We start from the raw sequence: 22,126 nt of genomic DNA, 5'->3' as shown, positions 1-22,126 counted from the left end.
TATCAAGAGCTTTACGCCAGCTTTGATTATAATGGGTGTGTTTAGTGTGCTGGATTTGTTAAGCGTGTCCAAGCTGAAGTTGCCCAAACTGGGCGGCTCCGAGTCCATATGGAAGGATGTATGGGAGCTGGTGCGTCAGCCACCGATTGTCACATTTCTGTTTTTCGCCACCATGGCCGGCATTATTGACTCCTTCATTTACTTTATGTTCTGGCATTTGGAAGAGGTAGCTGCTGAGACGGGCTACATGGCGGACATTAAGCTTATCGAAGGGCTGGTGGTGGCTGCCGAGTGTCTGGCCGGTGAGGTGCCATTCTTTTTCTATAGCGGTAAGATTATCAAGAAACTTGGATATGTGCACTGCATGAGCATGTGCTTCTTCTTTTATGCGGTACGCTTATCGCTCATATCCTGGATACCAATCCCTGGTATCTAGTGGGCGTGGAGCTGTTCTTCCAGGGCGTTACCTATGCCCTCTGCTACACTTGCATTGTTGCCTATGCTTCGGCAGTGGCACCACCCGGCACCTCAGCCACTGTACAGGGTCTCATGGGCGGGCATGGACGATGGGTTGGGCTTCTCCATTGGCTCGCTCATTGGGGGTATTATGCTAAAGCGTCTGGGTGGACGTGAAAGCTTTAAGTATTTTGCCATAGCTGCGATTTGCACCTGCGTGGCGCACATTGTGATGCGCCCGTTGTCCAGAAAACGCCAATATTTGCCCAAAAGCGGATATCAAGTGCCCGCGGGCCAGGCGGAAAACGAACTGAAGCCGATGAATACCCATGAGCTGCCAAACGTATATTAGTTCTAGTTCCCTTTTGTACTGTTGACACGTTTTTATATCATTTTCTAACGCATATCCAATTAAAAACTTGTTTCCAAGTTGAATGACATTTACGATTGTTTATTTGCACAAGTGCTCTTCATTTTGGACACACGCGGCGCCGACAACTTTCAAGAGGCATATTCAAATGTTGAATAGTATCGAACAAACCATAAATAAACAAATCGAATTGTACAAAAGATTCTGAGGCGGGTTTTGAAAGTGAAACTGAATGCGTTTATTATTCCACAACGCGGCCAAATGTCGAGCATTTCCCACTCCATATATCAGCGAAAAAAACAAATCAACAAGTTATTTGAATTTGGCTTACACAGCACATTAATTGAAGCGCATTGAGAGAGAAAAGAGTGCCAAGTCTTGTGTAGGACAGTGTACTTAATTTATGCTTAAGTGGGTCTACTTGAGAGCTGTTCAAGTGGACGCTTGTAAAAAATGTAGATTGGGCAGCTATTCAAAATTTGTTGTCCCAAACACTATATAAGCCTGGCTTAACACTGGCAGTTCACATTTCAGGAAGATGCCAAAAACGTTGTCGATTCTGTATCTTATTATCGTTCTAAGTACGAGAACGATCCAAGCTCGCCAAGTGAACAAATGTAGCCTGGCGCGGCAGCTTTATCGCTATGGTGTGCCCTACAACGAGCTGCCGGATTGGCTCTGCCTGGTCGAGGGTGAGAGCTCGTTCAACACAAAGGCTATTAATCCATCGAATGTGGATGGCTCCGTTGACTGGGGACTGTTTCAGATTAACGATCGCTACTGGTGCAAGCCATCGGATGGACGACCGTCCACAGATCTGTGTCGCTTACCGTGTCGACTGTTGCTCAGCAATGACATAAGGTATTCCATTGCCTGCGCAAAATATATCAGGCAGCAGCAAGGCTTTTCCGCCTGGGTGGCATGGAATAACCGCTGTCAAGGTGCGAAGCCAAAAGTAAACCGTTGTTTTAGACGAAAGCACAGGTATTTTGGCTAAAACGAAACAGCAATAAAATGTGATATTAAATTAACTGCTAAATAAAAATCGATGCATCAACTTGTTATATTTATTCATTATATTATTTTTATTAACTAATATTAGAAATCAAGAGTTCATGCAAAATAATATATATGTATATATATAATTTCTAAGCAAGTAATAAAAATAACTGATTTTGCAAGGATTTAAAAATCAATCATTCAAACTCATAGTGTTGACAAACGTCGACTGTAGGATCTGGCAACTCTGTGCTGTATACGAGCGCAAGCTGTCTGCTACACAACACAGCAGTGAGATATTCACCTTGGCCTCGGCATTGTTTACGCAGCAAAATTTGTGAAAATTTAGAAAAATTGTTAAAACCCAAATTAAAATGGCATCCGCGTCTAGTTCCAGTGCTCGTCACTTGTTTGATGATTCCAAGAAGCGTCTGTGCGCTCGCGTTGGCGTTAATGTAAACAACTTGGGGTCTGTGGCCAGGCAAGTGGTTCGAGGGTCCAAGACAAATGAGGTGGGAAAACAAATTATTAATTGTATTAAATGTGCTAAACTATAAAGTGTTACACAGATTATGCATCAGACGCTAAAGAACTTCACGCAAGTGGATGTGGTTTCCGATTACAGCAATCAACCTGCAGAAGATGACGCTCATCCTACAGCATGTGGGTTATCAGTACGATGTGATGGAAGATAGCGTCAATCATTTGGATTACCTCAAGGAGCAGGTAACGGCTATGGAAAGATGATTGGAAGAGCAAAAGCCTAGACATTAGTTGACATTACACGCCCACTATTATTTCGACAGTTACACATCGCTCATATATTTTCATAAATACCTAGCCACAACCTCGTCTAAGGTTAATCGCAGCGCCCTGAGGGCCATGCGAGCAGCCCTTGACGGCGTCTGTGAAATCTGGTGTCGCTGGCAAACACAAAACTGCGATAAGCGCCAAGATATCTGTGCGTGGTTAGCCTATAAAAGTTGCCAGCAACGAGAGTCACACGGTTATCCGTAAGTCAGCCTTAGCATCACATCATGCAGCGCATTCAACTGCTTCTATTCGCTTGGCTGACACTTGCCGCTGCCCAGGAGATCAGCACAGAGAAGCAGAGGCTAACGGTGCCCCATGGCAGCCCTGGTCCACAGGACGGTCGCATTGTGGGTGGCTGGGAGACAAAATCACACACTTTCCGCATCAGGTCTCAGTACAGATGGGCACCCGTCATATCTGCGGCGGCACCATATTGGCGCCCAGCATTGTGCTCACCGCTGCTCATTGCGTGCTGAAGTCAAATGAGCCGCAACTCTATGCCATACGCGCTGGCTCTACCCTGTGGTCAACTGGTGGCAGCTACGTGCGTGTTCGTCGCATCATTCCCCACGAGCAATTCAACTTACCCACGCACATGAACAACGACATTGCTGTGGTGCAGCTGCAACCGCTTAACTATAGTCTCGACATACAGCCTATTCAGTTTGTCGCGCCGACGGACAATTTGGCCGCACAGGCGCAGCTCTTTGTCAGCGGCTGGGGCTCAAACAGCTGTCGAGCAAATGTCGACTGCATCGCGCCTGCATTACACAGTCATCGTCCAGCTGGATCGCCAAATTTGTACTCGGAACTATTTTGGTGCCGGCACCGTAACCAGCACCATGTTCTGTGCAGGCAGCAAGTCTGGACTTGGAGATCGCGATAGCTGCATGGGCGATTCTGGTGGTCCGTTGATAGTTCGAATTGCTGGTCGCTTCAAACTGCTCGGCATTGTATCCTGGGGCTTGGGCTGCGCAAATGCCCAGTATCCGGGCGTTTATACGTTTGTCCCTGCTTATGGCGACTGGTTGTTGCAGACAGTTAAGACACTGACCTAGTCTTATTTTTATATGTTAAGTTTTTGCCTTAATGTGCACAATTTTGCATATGCAATTAGGGAAAATAGTTTTGAAAGCAAGTATCTTCAAAGAAATTTAATTATTTGCTTTTAAGTATGTACATAAATAAATAGCTTCTCTTAATAAACAAAGTAACACGGAATTAAATTATTTTCCGCTCGGTAAATAATATAGACAGTATGTAAAAACTAAATATTCTGAAACAATAGTTTTAAATCTTTAAGTATATTTTACTGCTTCTAAATGCTTAAGCAGAGATAAACTTGTTCCGTCTGTCTAAAACTTTAAGCATCTACTTAAATATATGATATAAAATGTGACAAGTATTTTCACTTTCCGACAGATTAAAATTAAAATTCGTATCGTTAGGCTTATTAATAGAAATGCTTTCATTTACAACTCGTTCAAGGAATCCGTCGGCAATATACTTTTTACTTGTTTTAAGTGGTTTTGATAAGCGTATTTATTCCTGTTTGTAAAGTTAATAGCAAAAATAAGCTCGTTTGATTTTCGATATTTATTGCATAATTCCTTTTTATCTAAGTTACCAACTATTTTAGGTATTTAAATTCTTAAATATATTATTAAAACTGTTTAGTTTCATGTTTTGCTATAACTGGTATTATATTTTAATATCGTTTTTTTACTTCCAAAAATTATTTAACTCACTAAAATGTCAATTTTTTCTGGTTGAAAGCAAAAGTTTCATCATGAACTATTTCCAAGAGAGATTTGAGCACACAACTTCAAGCTTGCGAATTTTAAGAATATATGACATTAAGAGATTCTAGTATTAGAGGAACTTGGGTGTTTTTCGTAGAACAGCAAAGCTTGCTTATCTGGGGTATTACAAAAGACATTAAATTCAACATTAAAGTCGAATTGTCTTGTTTATGAATGCAAAATTGAAAAAAAAAAAAATAGAAAAAACAAAACAAGTTTTGACTTTAAAGCTTTGATTGGCGTATATATAAAAAGCGAATCTGAGAAGCTAAAGCACTGAGAGCCAGACAAGTTTTTTCGGTTTCGACGACTACGACTCACAAAAATTCGCTACAGGTTTTCAGTTTCCCAACGCAGTTCAACAAACAGACACACGTTTAAAAAAAAAATAGAGAAACAAAAAACCGACAGCATGAAGCAATTTCCTCATATTGGTAAGCCATAGACAAAGATAGTTATTGAGCGCATAAATAACAACAACATTTCCGGTTGAATGTTGCAAGGTCGTTGCGCCATTGGGCGCCAGTCGCGCGGATGTGGTCGCACCTGCAGCTGGCCACCACACCAGAGCCCACATGCGCCAGCTAATCCGTATGTGTTTCAGCTACCAGGCGGGACGTGCGCCCTGGTCATGTAGATCGCCAGCATACAGAGGTGTCCGATGGTTCGGGCGTATACGCGGCGCTTCTCCTATGTGGATCCCAAGAATCAGGTGCGCACCGTTCAGTACGTGGCCGATGAGAATGGCTTCCATCCGCAGCTGAGTCATCAGCTGGAGGACAGCGAAGCCGTCAAGGCGGCCAAGCGCAAGCACTTTGCTGCCTATAATCGCATTGCGCAAGAGCACGCCAGCCACACCACCAGGCCAAGCGGTGAGTATGGCCGAGAGATGAATCAATTTTAAATGCGAGTCTCAATGCTACCTGCACGTCGCGAGCCAATCTCTTGCAAATTGTACATTGTGCACAATTTTATTTGATATTTCCATTCCACTTGCAGTCGCTCGCAGCTGCTCCCCATGGCAGCGCTGCCGTCAATTATGCAACCCAAAAACATTTGAGCGCATATGAGCGTATTGCAGCGGAGCATGCTGCTATTGGGGCCCAGCAGGAGGCGCACGTTTGGCACTGCCGCTCAGTCGGAAGCCGGCGACATTGACAATGGACAATATCATCCATAAGTTGCTAAGTTTCTAAAGTGTGTTCAATAAACAATTGATTTGAAAATATTTCCGTTAGTTTTTATTCGATTGCCACAAAACCTGCAGAAACAGTGTTGGTAATTCCAAAATATTTAATATATTACAAACATGGTTCTTAATTTTAAAAGATCTTTATTTGTATATTATAATTTTTTAAAATATTGTTAATAGTTGTTAGTTATTCGGCGCATAGTATAAGTTTCGCGTGCAACTCTTAACAAATTTTGAACTGATTTTATACATCTAGTTATTAAACTCTATATTAACTTAATGTTCTTACTCCCATTCATTAGTCAAATCATTGCCAGTGTTTCGAGCATCATGAGTGTGCAGCCGTGCTTCTTAGCGTCTATAATTTGGTCTTTGGCAAGTTTTAAATAGAATGTAGCGGACATTCATTTATTATTTTCCTTTCAGTTCAGCATAGGCAGCGGTAATGAAATATGCCAAAAGCTTAATAACTAATGAGGAGCTAGAAGCCATGCCATGAAAACCACTTATTGAAGATATTTCGAATATATTTCAATGCAAGTGCTTGTTAAAAGATATCTTGGGAGATGACAGCAAGCTCGATATGGAATTGCTTCTCAAAGATAAATCATAGAAATGGTGTCGTCGCTGTGAGGAATTGGAGCAGTGCAAGGAGCAATACAGCCATTTGACCATCAGTAATGATATTAATACATTCAATATAGTAAATACCCAGTATGTTTAAGATATTTTGATAAACAAAAAAGTTTCTCACACAAGAGTCTTCTCTTCGACCGATCGTTCCTATGGCAGATATATGATATAGTGGTTCGATTCAGTCGGTTTCGACATACATCAAGTTTCTTTGACTCGGCTGTTGATGCTGATCAAGAATATATATGTACTTTATGGGGCCGGAGATGTCTCCTTCTATGCGTTACACATTTCGAGAAGAACTGACAATACCCTCTGCAAGGGTAAAATAATTAATGATTAATTTTAGTTGATACAACAAAACCGATGCCAAACATTGGTAAATGGTGGTTTATTTTATGGCTCATACGTAATTCGTAACGGCTTATTGTTAAGAAAATCCAAATTTTGTAGTTAAGTGAAAGAAAAAATATAAGCATTAAGCCGAGAGACTTTGAATCTCACTTTATCAGCTGGTGCTGCTTTGTCTGGCTTGCTATTGTCTGATAAGCGAAAGCTCTCCCATTTCATATAATCAGCTTAACTCGAGCTTTAATTTCGCATTTCGAAACGCGCTCTCAGGGAAATACGAGATGCGTTTAGCTTTAAACTGCGCCTTCATTCTGACAGCCGTCGTGCTGTGCGCGGCGTACAAGGTGCCAAGCGCCCAAGTGCGAGTGTTCTATCCCAAGGGATTTGAGGTTTCCATACCGCACGAGGAGGGCATTACATTGTTCGCCTTCCATGGCAAGCTAAACGAGGATTTTGATGGATTGGAAGCTGGCACATGGGCGCGCGACATACCCAGTGCGAAAAAGGGACGCTGGACATTCCGTGATCGGGAAACCGTTTTGAATATAGGCGACACCCTGTACTATTGGACCTTTGTCGTCTATAATGGACTGGGCTATCGCGAGGATGATGGCGCGTATGTGGTCACCGAGTATACGCAAAGTGGGAAATCCTAAGACAGCTTGAAATAAGCACGAAATCGAAGTCTATAACGTGAATGGCTAATTTCCATTGTGTGTCAATTAAAAAACCTGTCTTTAATTAACTTATATGAATACATTACGAGTAGACATAGAACGTAGAATTGGTTTATATAGGCTATTCTCTTAAATATACGTTACATAATATATAGAAGAACAGGCTTTTCGCTTGACTGTGCCCTGCTTATTTGGTATATTTTACAGGGTATTTCCTTGTACAAGTACTCGCAACTGCCTTCCTTTAAAACTGACTTGTTCTTGGAACAATTGATATGTATGTCTAGTAATTGTATTAATTTGGCGTACTTAAATGATTCTGAATAAAATTCGAATTGTTATGATAAATACGGAATCCGATAGTGCTTCTCGCAGTCTGCATATGGGAAATGTCATGTATAATGCAATTAAGTCAACTGATATTTCAATATATAAAGCAAATGCTTTAATGAAAATGCATTTATTATGCATCCAGACTCGTTTCGTGTGATTCATTTAATTATTTTTGTTAATAAAATTGCAGTGCATATTTATGCTCTTTTAAACGCTGTAATTAATCATGAATAAATCGCATTCCATTAATGGTCACACGTGTGCGAAGGGGCTGCTCCACCCACCGATCCACCAGCCCGACGAGCCACCAACTCGACGACCCACAAACCATCAGCTCAGACAGCGCAAACTTGCCAAGGATTCACAGGGCAAATTGATGAAGTTTTAGTTGTGGCAACTGCACTACGTGACGTGTGCGTATCCAGACAAACGCAACGGCCACGCCCTTTGCCACGCCCATGTTCACCTTTTTTTTTTTGGTCGTCCTTGGACTCTTTGTGCTTCTTTCTCCAAATTGTTCCTCTTCTTTTTTTGTTGGTTCTATGCTACAACAAAGCAAATGCAATTACAACGCAATGTGAACACATTTTTTGCACTCACTGTGGCGCATTCGTCAGCCGCACTAAATTGGTCTGGCAAATTCTTTTTGGACAGCTACAGGTCTACAGTCTGCGTCTGCATCTAGCACTACTTTTATAATTTCTGCACTTTTGTGCATTGCGTTAAACGCTTCAATGCCCCTGCGTTTTGCCTTACACCAATTGCCAAAAGTGCAACAAATGTTGCTTGTCCTTGTAGCAAGATAGTATTTATTTGCCGTGGTAGAATACCCTTTCGATTTAAGATTTATCATTTATCGTCAAATTTATAATTTCTTCACGTTAAATGGTATTAAATATAATAAAAGATATTTAGTTTTATTTTTGTTCATGATTTTATTTCATTTTACTTTGATTACTTGTGGCGAAAATTTGTCTTACGTCTTGGGACTGGATCTTTCTACCAAGTCATATAAATAATACTTTTGTTTTAATTTTATCTAATTATTTTTTTTATTAAATATCCTCATTATGTCTAAGACGAAAGAGATAAACATAGGTAAGATTCGGAGCTCGTGAATTTGCTCAGACAACCCTTCGGTTAGGGTAATAAAGGGCTGCTACACACGTTCAGGCGCTTAATGCCTGACACGTTTCGCTTTTGGGGCGTGCCCGTCTGCAAACACACACATATATATAGTGACATATCCATAGTCGCACCCACCCTTTAACATAACTTAGCACATAAGCATAAGCACAATTATAAACATTTCTAATATTGTAAACAAAGAGCCTGGTGATAACATCGACATTGGTCAAGATCAAACTGTCCCCCTTTGGTAGACATAAACAATTCACCCTAAATATCACGCCACTGTCAATGTTCCCATCAGAGTACTATCCCACGCATAATTGCTGACGCAGCTCAAACTTCACTCAATTTTGACTCAAACTCTCTCAAAGCGAAGTTTGCTAAGCGACCGCAACAGTTAGATAAATCAGTTCATATTCGGGAAGCAAATCTGAATGTACTCAACAAAAGTAGCCGTTAAGTGAAAATAATAAATTGAAATATATTTTTTTATAGTAACCTAACGTGTAAAACTTAATTGGCGCAGCCGGTAGGATACGTCGGGAAAATTAAAGATCGCTAAAGGATAATTAATTCCCAGATCTAACGCACAATCGCGACCGAAAGTGTTGTCGGAGTGTAATAAAAATTTTCTCGAATACGTATCCGCACAAGAACCTTCGGGTCATTAGTAGCTTAATAATATTGACCCTTTGGGCAATAAAGCTACTACAGTTAATAACGACTGGATTTGCATATCGTTTGATCCCTGCAATACGTTATTACTGAGTCTTTTTAAGACACACACACAAAAAAAAAAACATTTAACCAATAATCCATCACAAACTTTAACCTAAAATAAAAGTGCAAAATCAAAGAACAATAAAGTTCAAACCTACAAACTCAAAACTATTCAAAAAAAAGTGTATTACACCAAGATGACAATGGAATTATCAGAACAACACCTCAACCAGGCCCTTTCACAACTTAGACAGGTGCCAAGCTTTGACGGATCAACGGATCAACTAAACGCCTTCATTAAAAGGATAGATTACATCCTACACCTGTATCCAACCCGAGATGTTAGACAACATAGCATCTTATACGGAGCCATCGAATTGCAAGTCACAGGAGATGCTCAGAGAATATCACAAAGGACAGCAGCCAACACTTGGCAGGAGCTGAGAAACGCATTGATTGAAGAATACAAAGTGCAGACACCATTTGAAGAACTCCTTCGACGCTTATACAACACGAATTACCAAGGAAACGTCCGTAAGTTCATCGAGGAGCTCGAGAATAAATCTTTTGTTATATTAAATAAGTTAGCACTAGAAAATATACCTAGCAATACAACCCTTTATACAAATGCTATGAATAACACAATCAAAGATGTTATTACAAAAAAATTACCAGATAGGCTTTTCATGATGTTAGCCAGACACGACATTACGTCGACACAAAAACTAAAGCAAGTAGCTCAAAGAGAGGGATTATATGAAAATAGCGTTACTGAAAAACCTAAAAATAATAATGTTCAGGGAAATCCAAATAACAATCGTAGGAACATGGGAAATTATCAGCAAAATGCTAACCCAACCACCATTTCAAGTGGCTATTCCAACACGAATCAGAGTTATCACGCACAAAATAAACAGCATAATAAGTCCGAAGACAATCAGAAAGCTCACCACGAGTTCCAACAGAAATTAAGTCAAGGTAGATACCAAAATCCCTTAAACTACCAAAATCAGTCCCATTCACGCTTGAATGCACCAAACCCTCCGACTAAACGTCAAAGAGATAGTAACAGTGGGCAGATGAAAATGGATACATCCGAAAATTTTCATCAGCAAGCCTCGGAACAAACAGAAGAAATCCATTCATAAAATTGATTATGAATGACGAAGTTCTAAAATGTGTCATCGACACAGGTTCAACCATTAATCTAATGAAAACTAACCGCTTAAATTTTCCAGTTTACAACGAAACATTAAAGGTTCACACCATAAATGGTGTTATTGAATTAAAACAAAGTATACGATTAGGAGCAAGCAAAATTTGTCCGAGCAAACAAAAATTCTATATTCACGACTTCTCAGAGCATTATGATGTTCTGATTGGGAGAGAATACCTTGAGGCATGTCAAGCAAAAATAGACTATGCACAAGGATCCGTAACCTTAGGAGAATTTAACTTTTGTTTTAGATATAACGACGAAGAGGTCGAAGAGGACATGACCGCACAAGAGTGCCTTGATCCACCCTCAACAGAGGACAGACCATTTAACTTCGCTATAAATAATGAATTAATAGAAAACAATGAGTTTAGGCTAGAACACCTAAACTCAGAAGAAAAAGAAAAAATAAAAAAGTTTTACATGAATTTCGTGATATCCAGTACCATGAAGGTGACAATTTGACTTTCACTAGTACAATTAAACACAAAATTCTAACAAAACATGAGGACCCAATTTACAAGCGTCCATACAAATATCCTCAAATATACGATGAGGAAGTAAATAAACAAATAAGCGATATGATAAAACAAAATATCATACGTAAATCCAAATCCCCTTACTGCTCACCAGTAATAATCGTTCCAAAGAAAAACGATGCATCTGGAAAGCAAAAATTCCGGTTAGTCATAGATTACCGCAATCTCAATGAACTAACTATTAATGATAAATACCCTATCCCGATCATGGATGAAATATTAGACAAACTTGGAAAATGTCAATATTTCACAACCATTGATCTAGCCAAAGGCTTTCACCAAATCCAAATGGATCCTGGTTCAATACCCAAGACCGCATTTTCGACTAAACATGGCCATTACGAGTACACTCGCATGCCATTTGGTCTTAAGAATGCACCTGCAACGTTCCAACGTTGTATGAACAATCTCTTAGAAGATTTAATTTTTAAAGATTGTCTGGTCTACTTAGACGACATTATTATTTTTTCCACTTCATTGGAGGAACACATTTTGTCGCTACAAAAGGTATTTAAGAAGCTTAGAGAAGCTAACTTAAAACTACAGTTGGATAAATGCGAGTTTATGAGAAAAGAAACTGAATTTCTCGGTCACATCATCACAACTGAGGGTATAAAACCAAATCCCAACAAGATACAAGCAATTGTCAAATTCCCAATTCCAAAAACCCCAAAAGAAATTAAATCATTTCTAGGATTATGTGGTTTCTATAGGAAATTTATACCAAATTTCGCTAATATAGTAAAACCATTAACACTTAAATTAAAAAAGGGAGCAAAAATCAATATAAAAGACAGAGACTACGAACTAGCGTTTGAAAAGCTAAAAGTACTCATAACATCCGACCCAATTTTAATATACCCTAACTTCGAAAAACCATTTTCATTAACTACAGACGCAAGTAATATGGCAATAGGGGCCGTCCTTTCGCAAGAGCATAAGCCTATATGCTATGCAAGTAGAACTCTCAACGAGCATGAGTTAAATTATTCAACGATTGAAAAAGAATTATTAGCAATCGTTTGGGCCACTAAATACTTTAGGTCCTATCTTTTTGGTCGACAATTTCAAATCCTTAGTGATCACAGACCACTCGTCTGGTTAAATAATATGAAAGAACCTAACATGAAATTACAAAGGTGGAAGATCAAGCTAAATGAGTTTGATTTCCAAATTAAATACGTCCCAGGAAAAGAAAATTATGTGGCAGATGCTCTGTCCAGAATTCAATTAAACGAAAACTTCTTAGGCGAAGATACAATTAGCACAAGAGCAACAATACATAGTGCTCAAGAAGACAACAGTAACCATTTACAAATCACAGAAAGACCACTTAATTATTATAATCGACAAATAGAATTTGAAAAAGGAACCGAGAACGAAACAAAAGTTACGAATTACTTTCACAAAACCAACATAAAAATTACGTACAAAGACATGACTAATACGCATGCCAAAGAATTAATAAAAGAATACTTATGCACAAAGAAAAGTGTGCTATACTTCCACAACGAAGCAGATTTTCCAATTTTTCAAGAAGCCTACTTAGAAATAATAAGTCCGAATAATTCAACAAAGGCAATGAAAACTAGTACAAAATTAATAGACCTTCAAACATACGCAGAATTCAAAGAATTAATATTAAAAAAGCACAAAGAATTATTACACCCAGGAATTGAAAAAACTATCAATTGGTTCAAAGAAACCCACTATTTCCCAGATTATCAAAATTTAATTCAAAATCTAATAAATGAATGTGAGATTTGCAACATCGCAAAAACAGAACACAGAGATACAAAATTAACTTTCGAAATAACTCCGGAAATCGCTAATATCCGAGAAAAAATATGTAATGGATTTTTACATAGTAGGAGATAAACAATTTTTATCTTGCATTGATATCTATTCAAAATTTGCATCATTAATAGAAATAAAAAGTAGAGACTGGCTAGAAACCAAACGAGCTATATTACAAGTGTTCAACCAAATGGGTAAACCCATCGAAATAAAGGCAGACAAAGACTCAGCTTTTATGTGTACAGCTTTACAATTATGGCTAAAATCAGAAGCAGTAAATATTAATATAACCACTAGTAAAAATGGTATATCCGACGTAGAACGATTTCATAAGACAGTTAACGAAAAACTAAGAATCATTAACAGCGACTCAGACGTCGAAAATAAACTTACAAAATTTGAAACTATACTCTACACGTACAATCATAAAACAAAGCACAAAACGACTAACAGAACACCAGCGGACATATTCATATATGCAGGTACACCAGAGTATGACACTCAAGCTAATAAAGAAAAACTAATAAATAACCTCAACAAAAAACGAACAAATTATGAAATTGACACTAGATACAAACACTCACCGTTAGTTAAATCAAAGACGACAACCCCGTTCAAGAAAACAGGAGAACTAAGACAAATCGACGACAAACATTTTGAGGAAACTAACAGAGGCAGGAAAATAACACATTACAAAACCAAATTCAAAAAGAAAAAGAAGACTAATCAAAGCAAATATAACAATTACAGGTCAACAACAGACAGCGATCAAAACATACAAGCACCAGCTTAAATTAATTATTATAATATTACTATCAATAACTGTAAACCATATAAATGCACAGAGTATTGAAATTAATCCTATCAAAGCCCATAACGGATATCTCATATTTAAAACAGGAACCATAGACATTCCGACAGATTACGAATTCCACTGTTTAACGGTTAATATAACAAAAACCGAAGAAACTTTTAACAATTTAATTGAACAAAGTAAAGAATTCAATAACCTTATACAAATCGAATACCTAGTAGAGAAATTAAACAGAGAAATAAACGGCTTAAAAATAGCCAAACGTAGCAAAAGAGGTTTAGTTAACATAGTAGGAACAGCATATAAATACTTATTTGGAACATTAAATCAAGAAGACAAAGCAGAAATTGAACAAAAAATAAGCAACTTAGCAGAAAACAGCGTTCAGGTTAACGAATTAAATTACATAATAGAAGCTATAAACAAAGGAATAGAAATCATGAACGAACTAGATCAAGAGAAACAAAAAGGAAAGAAATTAGATATCCTTATATTTAACTTACAACACTTTACAGAATATATAGAAGACATTGAGATGGGAATGCAGCTCACAAGATTAGGAATTTTTAACCCAAAATTACTAAAACATGACTATTTGTTGCATGTTAATTCTGAGAAATTGTTGAATACAAAAACTTCCACTTGGTTTAAATCAGATACAAACGAAATACTGATAATATCCCATATTCCTCGAGAAATAATAAAAAGCCCGGTATTCGAAATAATTCCATACCCGGATGAAAATAATAATATTTTGACAGAAATAGCTCATGAAAAATATTTTACCCAAGATAAAAAAGTTTATAGCAGAGAAACAAAAAAATTAATTAATAATGAATGTTTAACAGGAATTTTAAACCAAATAACATCAGAATGTAGTTATACTAAAATTTTGCAAAATTTTCAAATCAACTACATAGAACCAAATATAATTTTAACTTGGAATTTACCAAAAACTATATTAAACCATAATTGTATAAATAACGAAATAACAATAGAAGGAAACAATATAATAAAAATCTTTAATTGTTCATTGCAAATTAATGAAATTTCAATTTCAAACAATATGTTAGATTATACTCAAAGCATTTACGTAAGCAATGATGTTATAAAATTAGAACCACTTTCGTTTGTACAAACGAAACAAATTATAAATGCACATACAAAATTTAACAATGTATTCCAGATAATTACAATAACCATATTTGTAATCATATTAATAAGTTTAACACTGTATTTGACATATAAGTTCAAAAGCATACCTAAGAAATTAATTATAAAATATAAAAAACCCAAAGTAGAAGAAACACCTACAATAATAGGAGATATACCAATTCTAAAAGAAGAAAATGTTACACTATATCCAAACTTAAACACCTGAGGACAGGCACTTTTCTAATGGTTGGGGGAGTGACATATCCATAGTCGCACCCACCCTTTAACATAACTTAGCACATAAGCATAAGCACAATTATAAACATTTCTAATATTGTAAACAAAGAGCCTGGTGATAACATCGACATTGGTCAAGATCAAACTGTCCCCCTTTGGTAGACATAAACAATTCACCCTAAATATCACGCCACTGTCAATGTTCCCATCAGAGTACTATCCCACGCATAATTGCTGACGCAGCTCAAACTTCACTCAATTTTGACTCAAACTCTCTCAAAGCGAAGTTTGCTAAGCGACCGCAACAGTTAGATAAATCAGTTCATATTCGGGAAGCAAATCTGAATGTACTCAACAAAAGTAGCCGTTAAGTGAAAATAATAAATTGAAATATATTTTTTTATAGTAACCTAACGTGTAAAACTTAATTATATACATATTTTTTACACAGTTTGTTGGAGCATGGCAAGTGTCATAAATATTCTTTGGCGCTGCTTTATTTCTTGCCACGCAGACGATGGAGACGACCGAGCAGTTTATCAATAATGCAAAACATTCGAGCGAGGGGTGTTTACACCAGAGTCTTCGCTGTGGGGGACGGGTGGTGGTGGAAGGGGTTCTGCCAGTTGAGCGGCATAAGTTGCTTGGGCAACAGCTCCTTGGCTTCGATACCAACCTTAAGCCCATGACCCCACCCTTTCGCATTCGCATTCGCATTCTCGTTTTCATTCTCATTCCTATTCCCCGAACGACAGCAGCATCAGCATTCGCATCCGCATCCGCATCAGCATCAGCATCAGAAGCCGTTGCATTCGGTGTGCATGTTTGTCGATTTGACTACGATTGCGGAAACGTATACAGTTCGTTGATCATTATCCGGTTCGTGAGGCTTTCTGGGCAATCCGTTTGCCAGACACGTGACGTTGCCCACCAGAGTCTTGACGCTATTGAACTTACTTATTACCGAATTCAGTCTGAGTTAGGAGTGTGGAGTGTGGCATGGATGGAAGGGAGTGGGGGAGGGGAGGGGAGGGGAGTGGGTGGGTGGTATTTAGTAGTGACAACTAAAACACATTTCAATTGCTGGACACCAATGCAAAAGGCCGCTGCGAATTCCCTGGTTTATGTTTAGCCCAACCAAAGTGCTGAGAATTAACCGCCTGGCTGACTGGCAGCCACTTTGCCAATTGGCAGCCCGGCCGTAATGCCTAGTAATGCCTATGGCGCGCATTTAATGGTACTCTTCGGGCTGCTAATGGAGCGTGCTGTAATTGCATTTCGTATATATTTCTACGAGTACGTTGTATATCCATTATAAACGAAATGGGTGCCCCGTTCCGAGTGCATTTCAGTTGCACAAAAATTGCATACAAATTGAGAGCCCCCGCAATTTATTGATAAACTGATGAGATTTTGCTAAAATCTGGCATTTCGGAATTATATTATATATAATTATAATTGATATTGTAAATTCGATCATTTAAGCTACCCAATTTTATGGTTTTTTCTAAGATTGCGTACCACTTTTGATACATTGTCGTTGTTTTGTGGCGAAAGATGAATGCACAACGCTGAGAGTAAGTCTCAAGATTTACCGACGATAAGCCATTTCATCTTATTTGAATATACAAGTACAATAATAGTAGCCCACTTTTGACCCAACTCCTCAGAGGGTTATGAAAGCTTTTCGCCTATGGGTAGCGATAGTAAGAAATAATAACACGATCGATAAAGAATGATCGTTTGGAAGAGTATATTGGATTTCTGCAATGTCCGTCTGCTCTTCCAACGCCATTCCGGCGACAGATAAAGTGTTACGATTATATAGCTGAGGGCGTGGCATATCGCTGAAATATATATTTTCATAATTTAGAAAGCCAGAGTGATCCTTTTAGAAATTCTGACTAATAATGAACTTCTCTACGGATCTATCCCAAAATATCGAGCGTACAATCGGAAAATTCTATTTCTATTTGAAAATTTGGATGGTCACCTGTTTGATACTTCTGGACAATGAACGAGTGCGATGCAATGCACTATAATTTTTATACGTTTTCATTTTTGCACTCAACTATTCTTATTTAGATTAAACTAGGCATTTTAAAATTTCTATATGCATATAGCACATATTACCCAAATCTTTTTATAGCACTATTATTTTGCAATATATGCAGAGCTGCATGGCAAAAGTTTAAAAGGGTATAAAATCTTCGATGTCGCTTTTGTTAAAAGTCTCTAGTCAAAAAGATGTTAGTGAGTACACTTTAAAGTATTTGTGCCTGAAAGTTGTACTTCTTTATTTGTATTGTTTTTTTTTTTTTTGATAGATGGTACACGAATTAGGTTGGGCGCACGGTGCAATCTAATTATACATACACAGAAATATCAGTCATCTTTCAGTCGACTTAAATCAATAAACACAACTGAAAATTGGCACATTTTAAGGCACTGACAGGCAATGGAAGCGAATCGCATAAGAAGTTGCCGCTCAAAATCAAATTAGAGCAAATGCGAGGCACTTATAGGAAATGCGCACTGCAAGTCACAGGAAACAGGAAGGCGCAGAGTCTGGCAAAATCAAATAACAAAATCTGATTGAATTGAGACTGAGGTAAAGGTAAAACGGTAAACGCTGATTTATTGATTTTCAAACAGCGACTTTGACATATTCCATCTGCTTTTGCTAGAATTAAATAAAGCAAATTCACAGGCTCGCAGAGTCCTTTGTGTTGCGCCTGTTGCAAATTGCTGCAATTGTGCAACAGCGCAGCTGCCACATTTTAAATAGCTTATGTATGCACTGGAACAATGTCAATTCGGGCACTTACGCACACCGAAATTTTATTTGCAACACATTTCCTTTTGTTCGCTAAACGATTTTTTATGTGTTTCCCCTTGCTAAAGGATATTTTAAATTTGTCATACATTATGCAACATACGCAGAAAGAGTAAAGCATTTATGTTATTAGGACTCTTCCCATATCATGTAGTTATCTATATTCTTCTTAAGTTTTTAAATGTGTTTGCTTTAAATAATTATGTTGACCAATCTTGGTATTTAGGAGTTTTATCTAGCTCCCTACAACTCGTGTATGTGTATTGGACTTCTTTATCAAAAAGCTCAATAGAAAAAATCGTATAAAAATGAACTTTTGTCCAGACGATCACGTTTTTCAAAGATATCTTGTCAGAGCTTACAGTAGGGCTACTTTATTCTATCGCACCTATAGGAAAAATCGGTTGGACATAACGCTTTTGTGTGTACAAAGGGTATTTGAGCTGCTGCGTGCCCAGGATACTCATTTTTCTTGTTTATTTTTTTCTTATTTTTATTTTATGTTTCATTTAATTTTTATTTTTATTTTCATTTTATTTTATATTATGCTTTTTTTTTTTGTTGTTTGCCGCTGCTGCTGTTTGTTTGTTGTTTGCGTTTGGCGTTGAGTAGCGGAAATAGTAAAAGTTTTCTAATGAGAAAAGTTTACACACAGAGACAGAAAGGAAGCCCGAAGGAGAGTGGCAGAGAGAGAGAGAGAGAGAGAAAGAGAGAGCGCGACAAAAATAGCAGTGAAGCCAAAGAGCGGGTGCTTCTAAGATGCAGACAACGAGCAACCCATATAGAGAGGCACCGCTAGAACCAACGGCGTTGTCCACACTGGCGACGAATTTAATCATCTGCCTTTACTGTTGGAACCTTTGTTCCTGTTATTGTTGTTGTTGCTGTGTGCGCGAATGTGCACATCAAAAACTAAACACGTCAAAGTAAGCAACGGAAATGAGAAAAAAGTGCGCTTATTTATTTTGTAAACTTTTTCAACAATTTCGTTTTTGTCGCCTGCACCTCTATTTGACTTGGTTGACAACGAGAGACTGAGCCAGAGACAAAGACGGCGACAGAAACACGCATTTTGCGCCCTACGCCTTTCGGCACGTCAGCATCAAAGCGTGTTATAATTTCAAAATTATGCAAAGCTCTGGTAAACGTGGACGTGGACTCATTCCGGCGTGTTTAGTGCCGGATATGAAGAAGAAGAAGACCATGAAAAGAGCCCCATAACTTGCGCACAGTTTTCAAGTGCCAGGGCTGCAATTGACATGGTGGTGAACTTTGGCAACAGGGCGTATTATAACCAACAAACATATATAACATATGTATATTTTAGCCAATCCACTATTAACTGATCTGATCTAGTTCATTAATTACACTATGTTAAGTCAACCGTGTATAAAACCTCACTCTTTTGATACAATTTTTTAATTCTCTTTTATTTTACATATTTAAAATATATTTTATTATATTATTATTTAAAATATATGTTATTTTGCAGAAAGTTGAAGCACCTTCTACAAGGGTAGAGCAACGTTTAAAATAAGTTTATTCAAGAAATATAAAATATAAAATGGATTTAATACCTGAATTGTCGGTTATATAAATGGGGTTCTCTTTCAAAATGTTGGCTACGCACAAATCATTTAAAGTCCTTGAATCTATATTAATTTTTCAATTTGTGTATATTTTAAGAGTAGCTGGCAAATTGGCTTGGTCAGCATAATATCACAATAGCTCACCGAAACACACTCTCATTTTAAATGCCGCCCTTTTGATGTTAATGCAGATGTATCTTGAGGATACATCTTGCTTTATGTCATTTGGCAGCTGCTAATAACTGGGATTTAATAAACAATTAAATTGTTGCCCCTGTGCGATACGTATCGACAATTACTTGGCAAGCTGACATTTTACAAGATTTCGGATAACGTTTAACAAGCCAATTAAAATCGAAATACCCATGGGGGTAGAACGTATATAAGAAGCTGCACAGCTAACTGCTGGCCAGCGGCGAGAAGTCACAGTTTCTCCCATTCCCAAAATATTGAACGCGACGTGACGGAACGAAAATGAAGCTATTTTGCGTTGTTTTGGTTGTTTACGTGGTGGCTTTGACATTGTTCGGCGTGGACGGACGTGGTGGCGGTGGCGGTGGCTCTACAAAGGGCTTGGAGGTAAGCGACATAATACTTGCTGCACTATTACAAATATTCTAAATAAGTATTTGCTACAGGAGCCCGTACGCCTCTTTGTCAGGGTAAGTCTGTTGTGTAATAAATGGCACAAAAGTTAAAATCTCTCTGCCCCATGACGCGTCGCCAATTAAGCATTAATGAAGAGCAATTGATGCGGCGGAAGAAATTACTTATGCGATTTTGCCAATGCCTACTAATTCTAGGCACGGCGCCATGTCCACACTCATAAAAAGGGACTCGAGAGCGTATCGGCTTATGTCAACAACGAACATCCGCCACCACCCCCACCACATTTGAGAGTAAGCTATCAGATATAACTATAGAGTATTACACCTGAAATCTGTCCATATGCTAACAGCCCCGTCGCAATATCATGAACTTGAACAACGAACCAACGCAGGTGACTAACGAAGAACCACCATCACATCTCAGGGTAAGTAAAATATTCCAATACTTTTACTTGTAGCTTTTCCTATCTTTATTAACTAGTTAGTTCCCATTTGATCTGTATTCATTCTTCTGTATTCTGGCAACAATAAGGTTACCCATTCATTGGCCAGCTACCAGCTGGTATTCCCTTACCACCAGCAAAATATTGTAGTCAAATATTGTAGTCAAAACTAAGGCAGAACTTATGTGGATGTTAATGGAACCATTATCAAGAAGAACAAAATTGTTATAAGACTTTCTCAATACCAGCAGCCTTAGCGAGCTCATTTGTCATGTAGGGAAAATATTTTTTGAACTTGTTTGGCATAGTTTTAAGAGACTCAAATTAGAGACTATGCAACATCATCAAAGAGTTAACTTACTTTACTAATTGCACATTATTTATGATTTCTGGCTCAACAGCAACGCCGCCAGATGCCATCACCACCTGAGGGAATGCCAGCACCGCCTGATGGAGTGCCAGCACCACCCGTGGGTTTACCAGCACCACCAGTTTAAGGATAAGGAATACCTAAATATTATTTGCATACATATATCATATAGTAAGGCGCTTGCGTAGGGGTTAGGGAACCACGGCAACAATAAGGAATTAGCCTTAAAATAAATTATGTTTCAAGCATTCCAAAAAAACATTTACCAAATCGCCTTGCTGATTTATAGACTCATAAACGATTTAACATTTCCAAGTAGTAATCTGCGCTAATCCTCTGCAGCTGCTCCGTAAACATAAATCAGGTAGTTTTGCCCAGATGTTACCTGCAATATTTTTTTTTTTTCCATGACGCGTATTTAAGAGTCTGTTGGCTGTTTAGTTTATTCAGTTACAGATCGTCTTTCGTCAGGATGAAGCTCGTTGCGTTTCTTTTGCTTAGCAGCCTCACTGTTGTCTTGGTTGTGGCCTTTCCTGATAACCACAATGCAGTTGCTGATTTGTCAGATGCTGACCTGCATGCTGATGGAATTTCCGCAACAGGAGAGGGAGGCGCCGCCACGCCATCAGAGACTAATCAGCTACGTGGGCCACGTCATCTTCTGAAGAAGCTGTACTATCCAGAGCCACAGGTGATAGTACAACCGATTCTGGTACAACCGCAGCCCTACTATAGCAATCCCTACATTGGTGCTGGTCGAGGTTATAATATTGGCTATGGCAGAGGAAAAAGCTATAAGAAATGGTAGAACATTTTATCGTAAATTTAATAAATGAACATTTTGTCTTAAGACAAAGCGCTTTTTGTTGTTCCTCTTTTATGCAAAGTTAAATTTCTTCAGCGCAAATCCCTTAAGTCCAAAACAGTCGTCGACTTGACGGCAACGGTCGCATTTGCTTCCAAACTCCCGCCGCAATTGTCTCTCTAATGCCTAATTAGGCATGCTAGGCACGTAAGTCTAATTCCCAAAAACTTAGCTAAGGTC

The 22,126-nt window shown here is 38.3% G+C and overlaps 6 protein-coding genes and 2 pseudogenes across 6 annotated transcripts; all 8 read left to right on the top strand.

Moving 5' to 3' along the window:
• Positions 1–4: 4 nt before the first annotated feature.
• LOC116652302 (major facilitator superfamily domain-containing protein 6-B-like) lies at positions 5–850 on the top strand (annotated as a pseudogene).
• A 450-nt stretch (positions 851–1,300) lies between these two features.
• On the top strand, positions 1,301–1,883 carry LOC6625962 (lysozyme P-like). The gene has a single exon (XM_002049557.3). It carries the CDS (start codon positions 1,365–1,367, stop codon positions 1,821–1,823), a length of 459 nt encoding a protein of 152 aa, XP_002049593.1. The 5' UTR covers positions 1,301–1,364; the 3' UTR covers positions 1,824–1,883.
• Positions 1,884–2,067: 184 nt separating this feature from the next.
• Positions 2,068–2,634, top strand: BORCS7 (BLOC-1 related complex subunit 7). The gene is given in 3 exon segments (XM_070210734.1): positions 2,068–2,337; positions 2,395–2,453; positions 2,455–2,634. Coding segments are annotated over 3 exon segments (315 nt in total). The 5' UTR covers positions 2,068–2,199; the 3' UTR covers positions 2,573–2,634.
• LOC6625570 (trypsin alpha-like) lies at positions 2,569–4,314 on the top strand (annotated as a pseudogene).
• A 619-nt stretch (positions 4,315–4,933) lies between these two features.
• On the top strand, positions 4,934–5,620 carry Cpr57A (Cuticular protein 57A). Its single transcript, XM_070210736.1, is given in 7 exon segments — positions 4,934–5,038; positions 5,040–5,063; positions 5,065–5,123; positions 5,125–5,299; positions 5,301–5,312; positions 5,440–5,558; positions 5,560–5,620. Coding segments are annotated over 7 exon segments (555 nt in total).
• A 1,246-nt stretch (positions 5,621–6,866) lies between these two features.
• On the top strand, positions 6,867–7,393 carry LOC6625572 (gram-negative bacteria-binding protein 3). Its single transcript, XM_002049561.4, has one exon. It carries the CDS (start codon positions 6,898–6,900, stop codon positions 7,270–7,272), a length of 375 nt encoding a protein of 124 aa, XP_002049597.1. The 5' UTR covers positions 6,867–6,897; the 3' UTR covers positions 7,273–7,393.
• A 12,688-nt stretch (positions 7,394–20,081) lies between these two features.
• LOC6625573 (uncharacterized) lies at positions 20,082–21,342 on the top strand. The gene is made up of 5 exons (XM_002049562.4): positions 20,082–20,239; positions 20,299–20,322; positions 20,464–20,559; positions 20,619–20,693; positions 21,113–21,342. The coding sequence occupies exons 1-5, from the start codon at positions 20,135–20,137 to the stop codon at positions 21,206–21,208; spliced, it is 396 nt and encodes a 131-aa protein (XP_002049598.1). The 5' UTR covers positions 20,082–20,134; the 3' UTR covers positions 21,209–21,342.
• A 172-nt stretch (positions 21,343–21,514) lies between these two features.
• Positions 21,515–21,937, top strand: LOC6625574 (uncharacterized). Its single transcript, XM_002049563.2, has one exon. The coding sequence runs from the start codon at positions 21,554–21,556 to the stop codon at positions 21,887–21,889; it is 336 nt and encodes a 111-aa protein (XP_002049599.1). The 5' UTR covers positions 21,515–21,553; the 3' UTR covers positions 21,890–21,937.
• Positions 21,938–22,126: the final 189 nt, after the last annotated feature.

The sequence above is a fragment of the Drosophila virilis genome, unplaced genomic scaffold (assembly GCF_030788295.1).
Source record: "Drosophila virilis strain 15010-1051.87 unplaced genomic scaffold, Dvir_AGI_RSII-ME tig00000011, whole genome shotgun sequence".
NCBI lineage: Eukaryota > Metazoa > Arthropoda > Insecta > Diptera > Drosophilidae > Drosophila > Drosophila virilis.
This window is presented reverse-complemented; position numbering and strand designations above follow the sequence as displayed.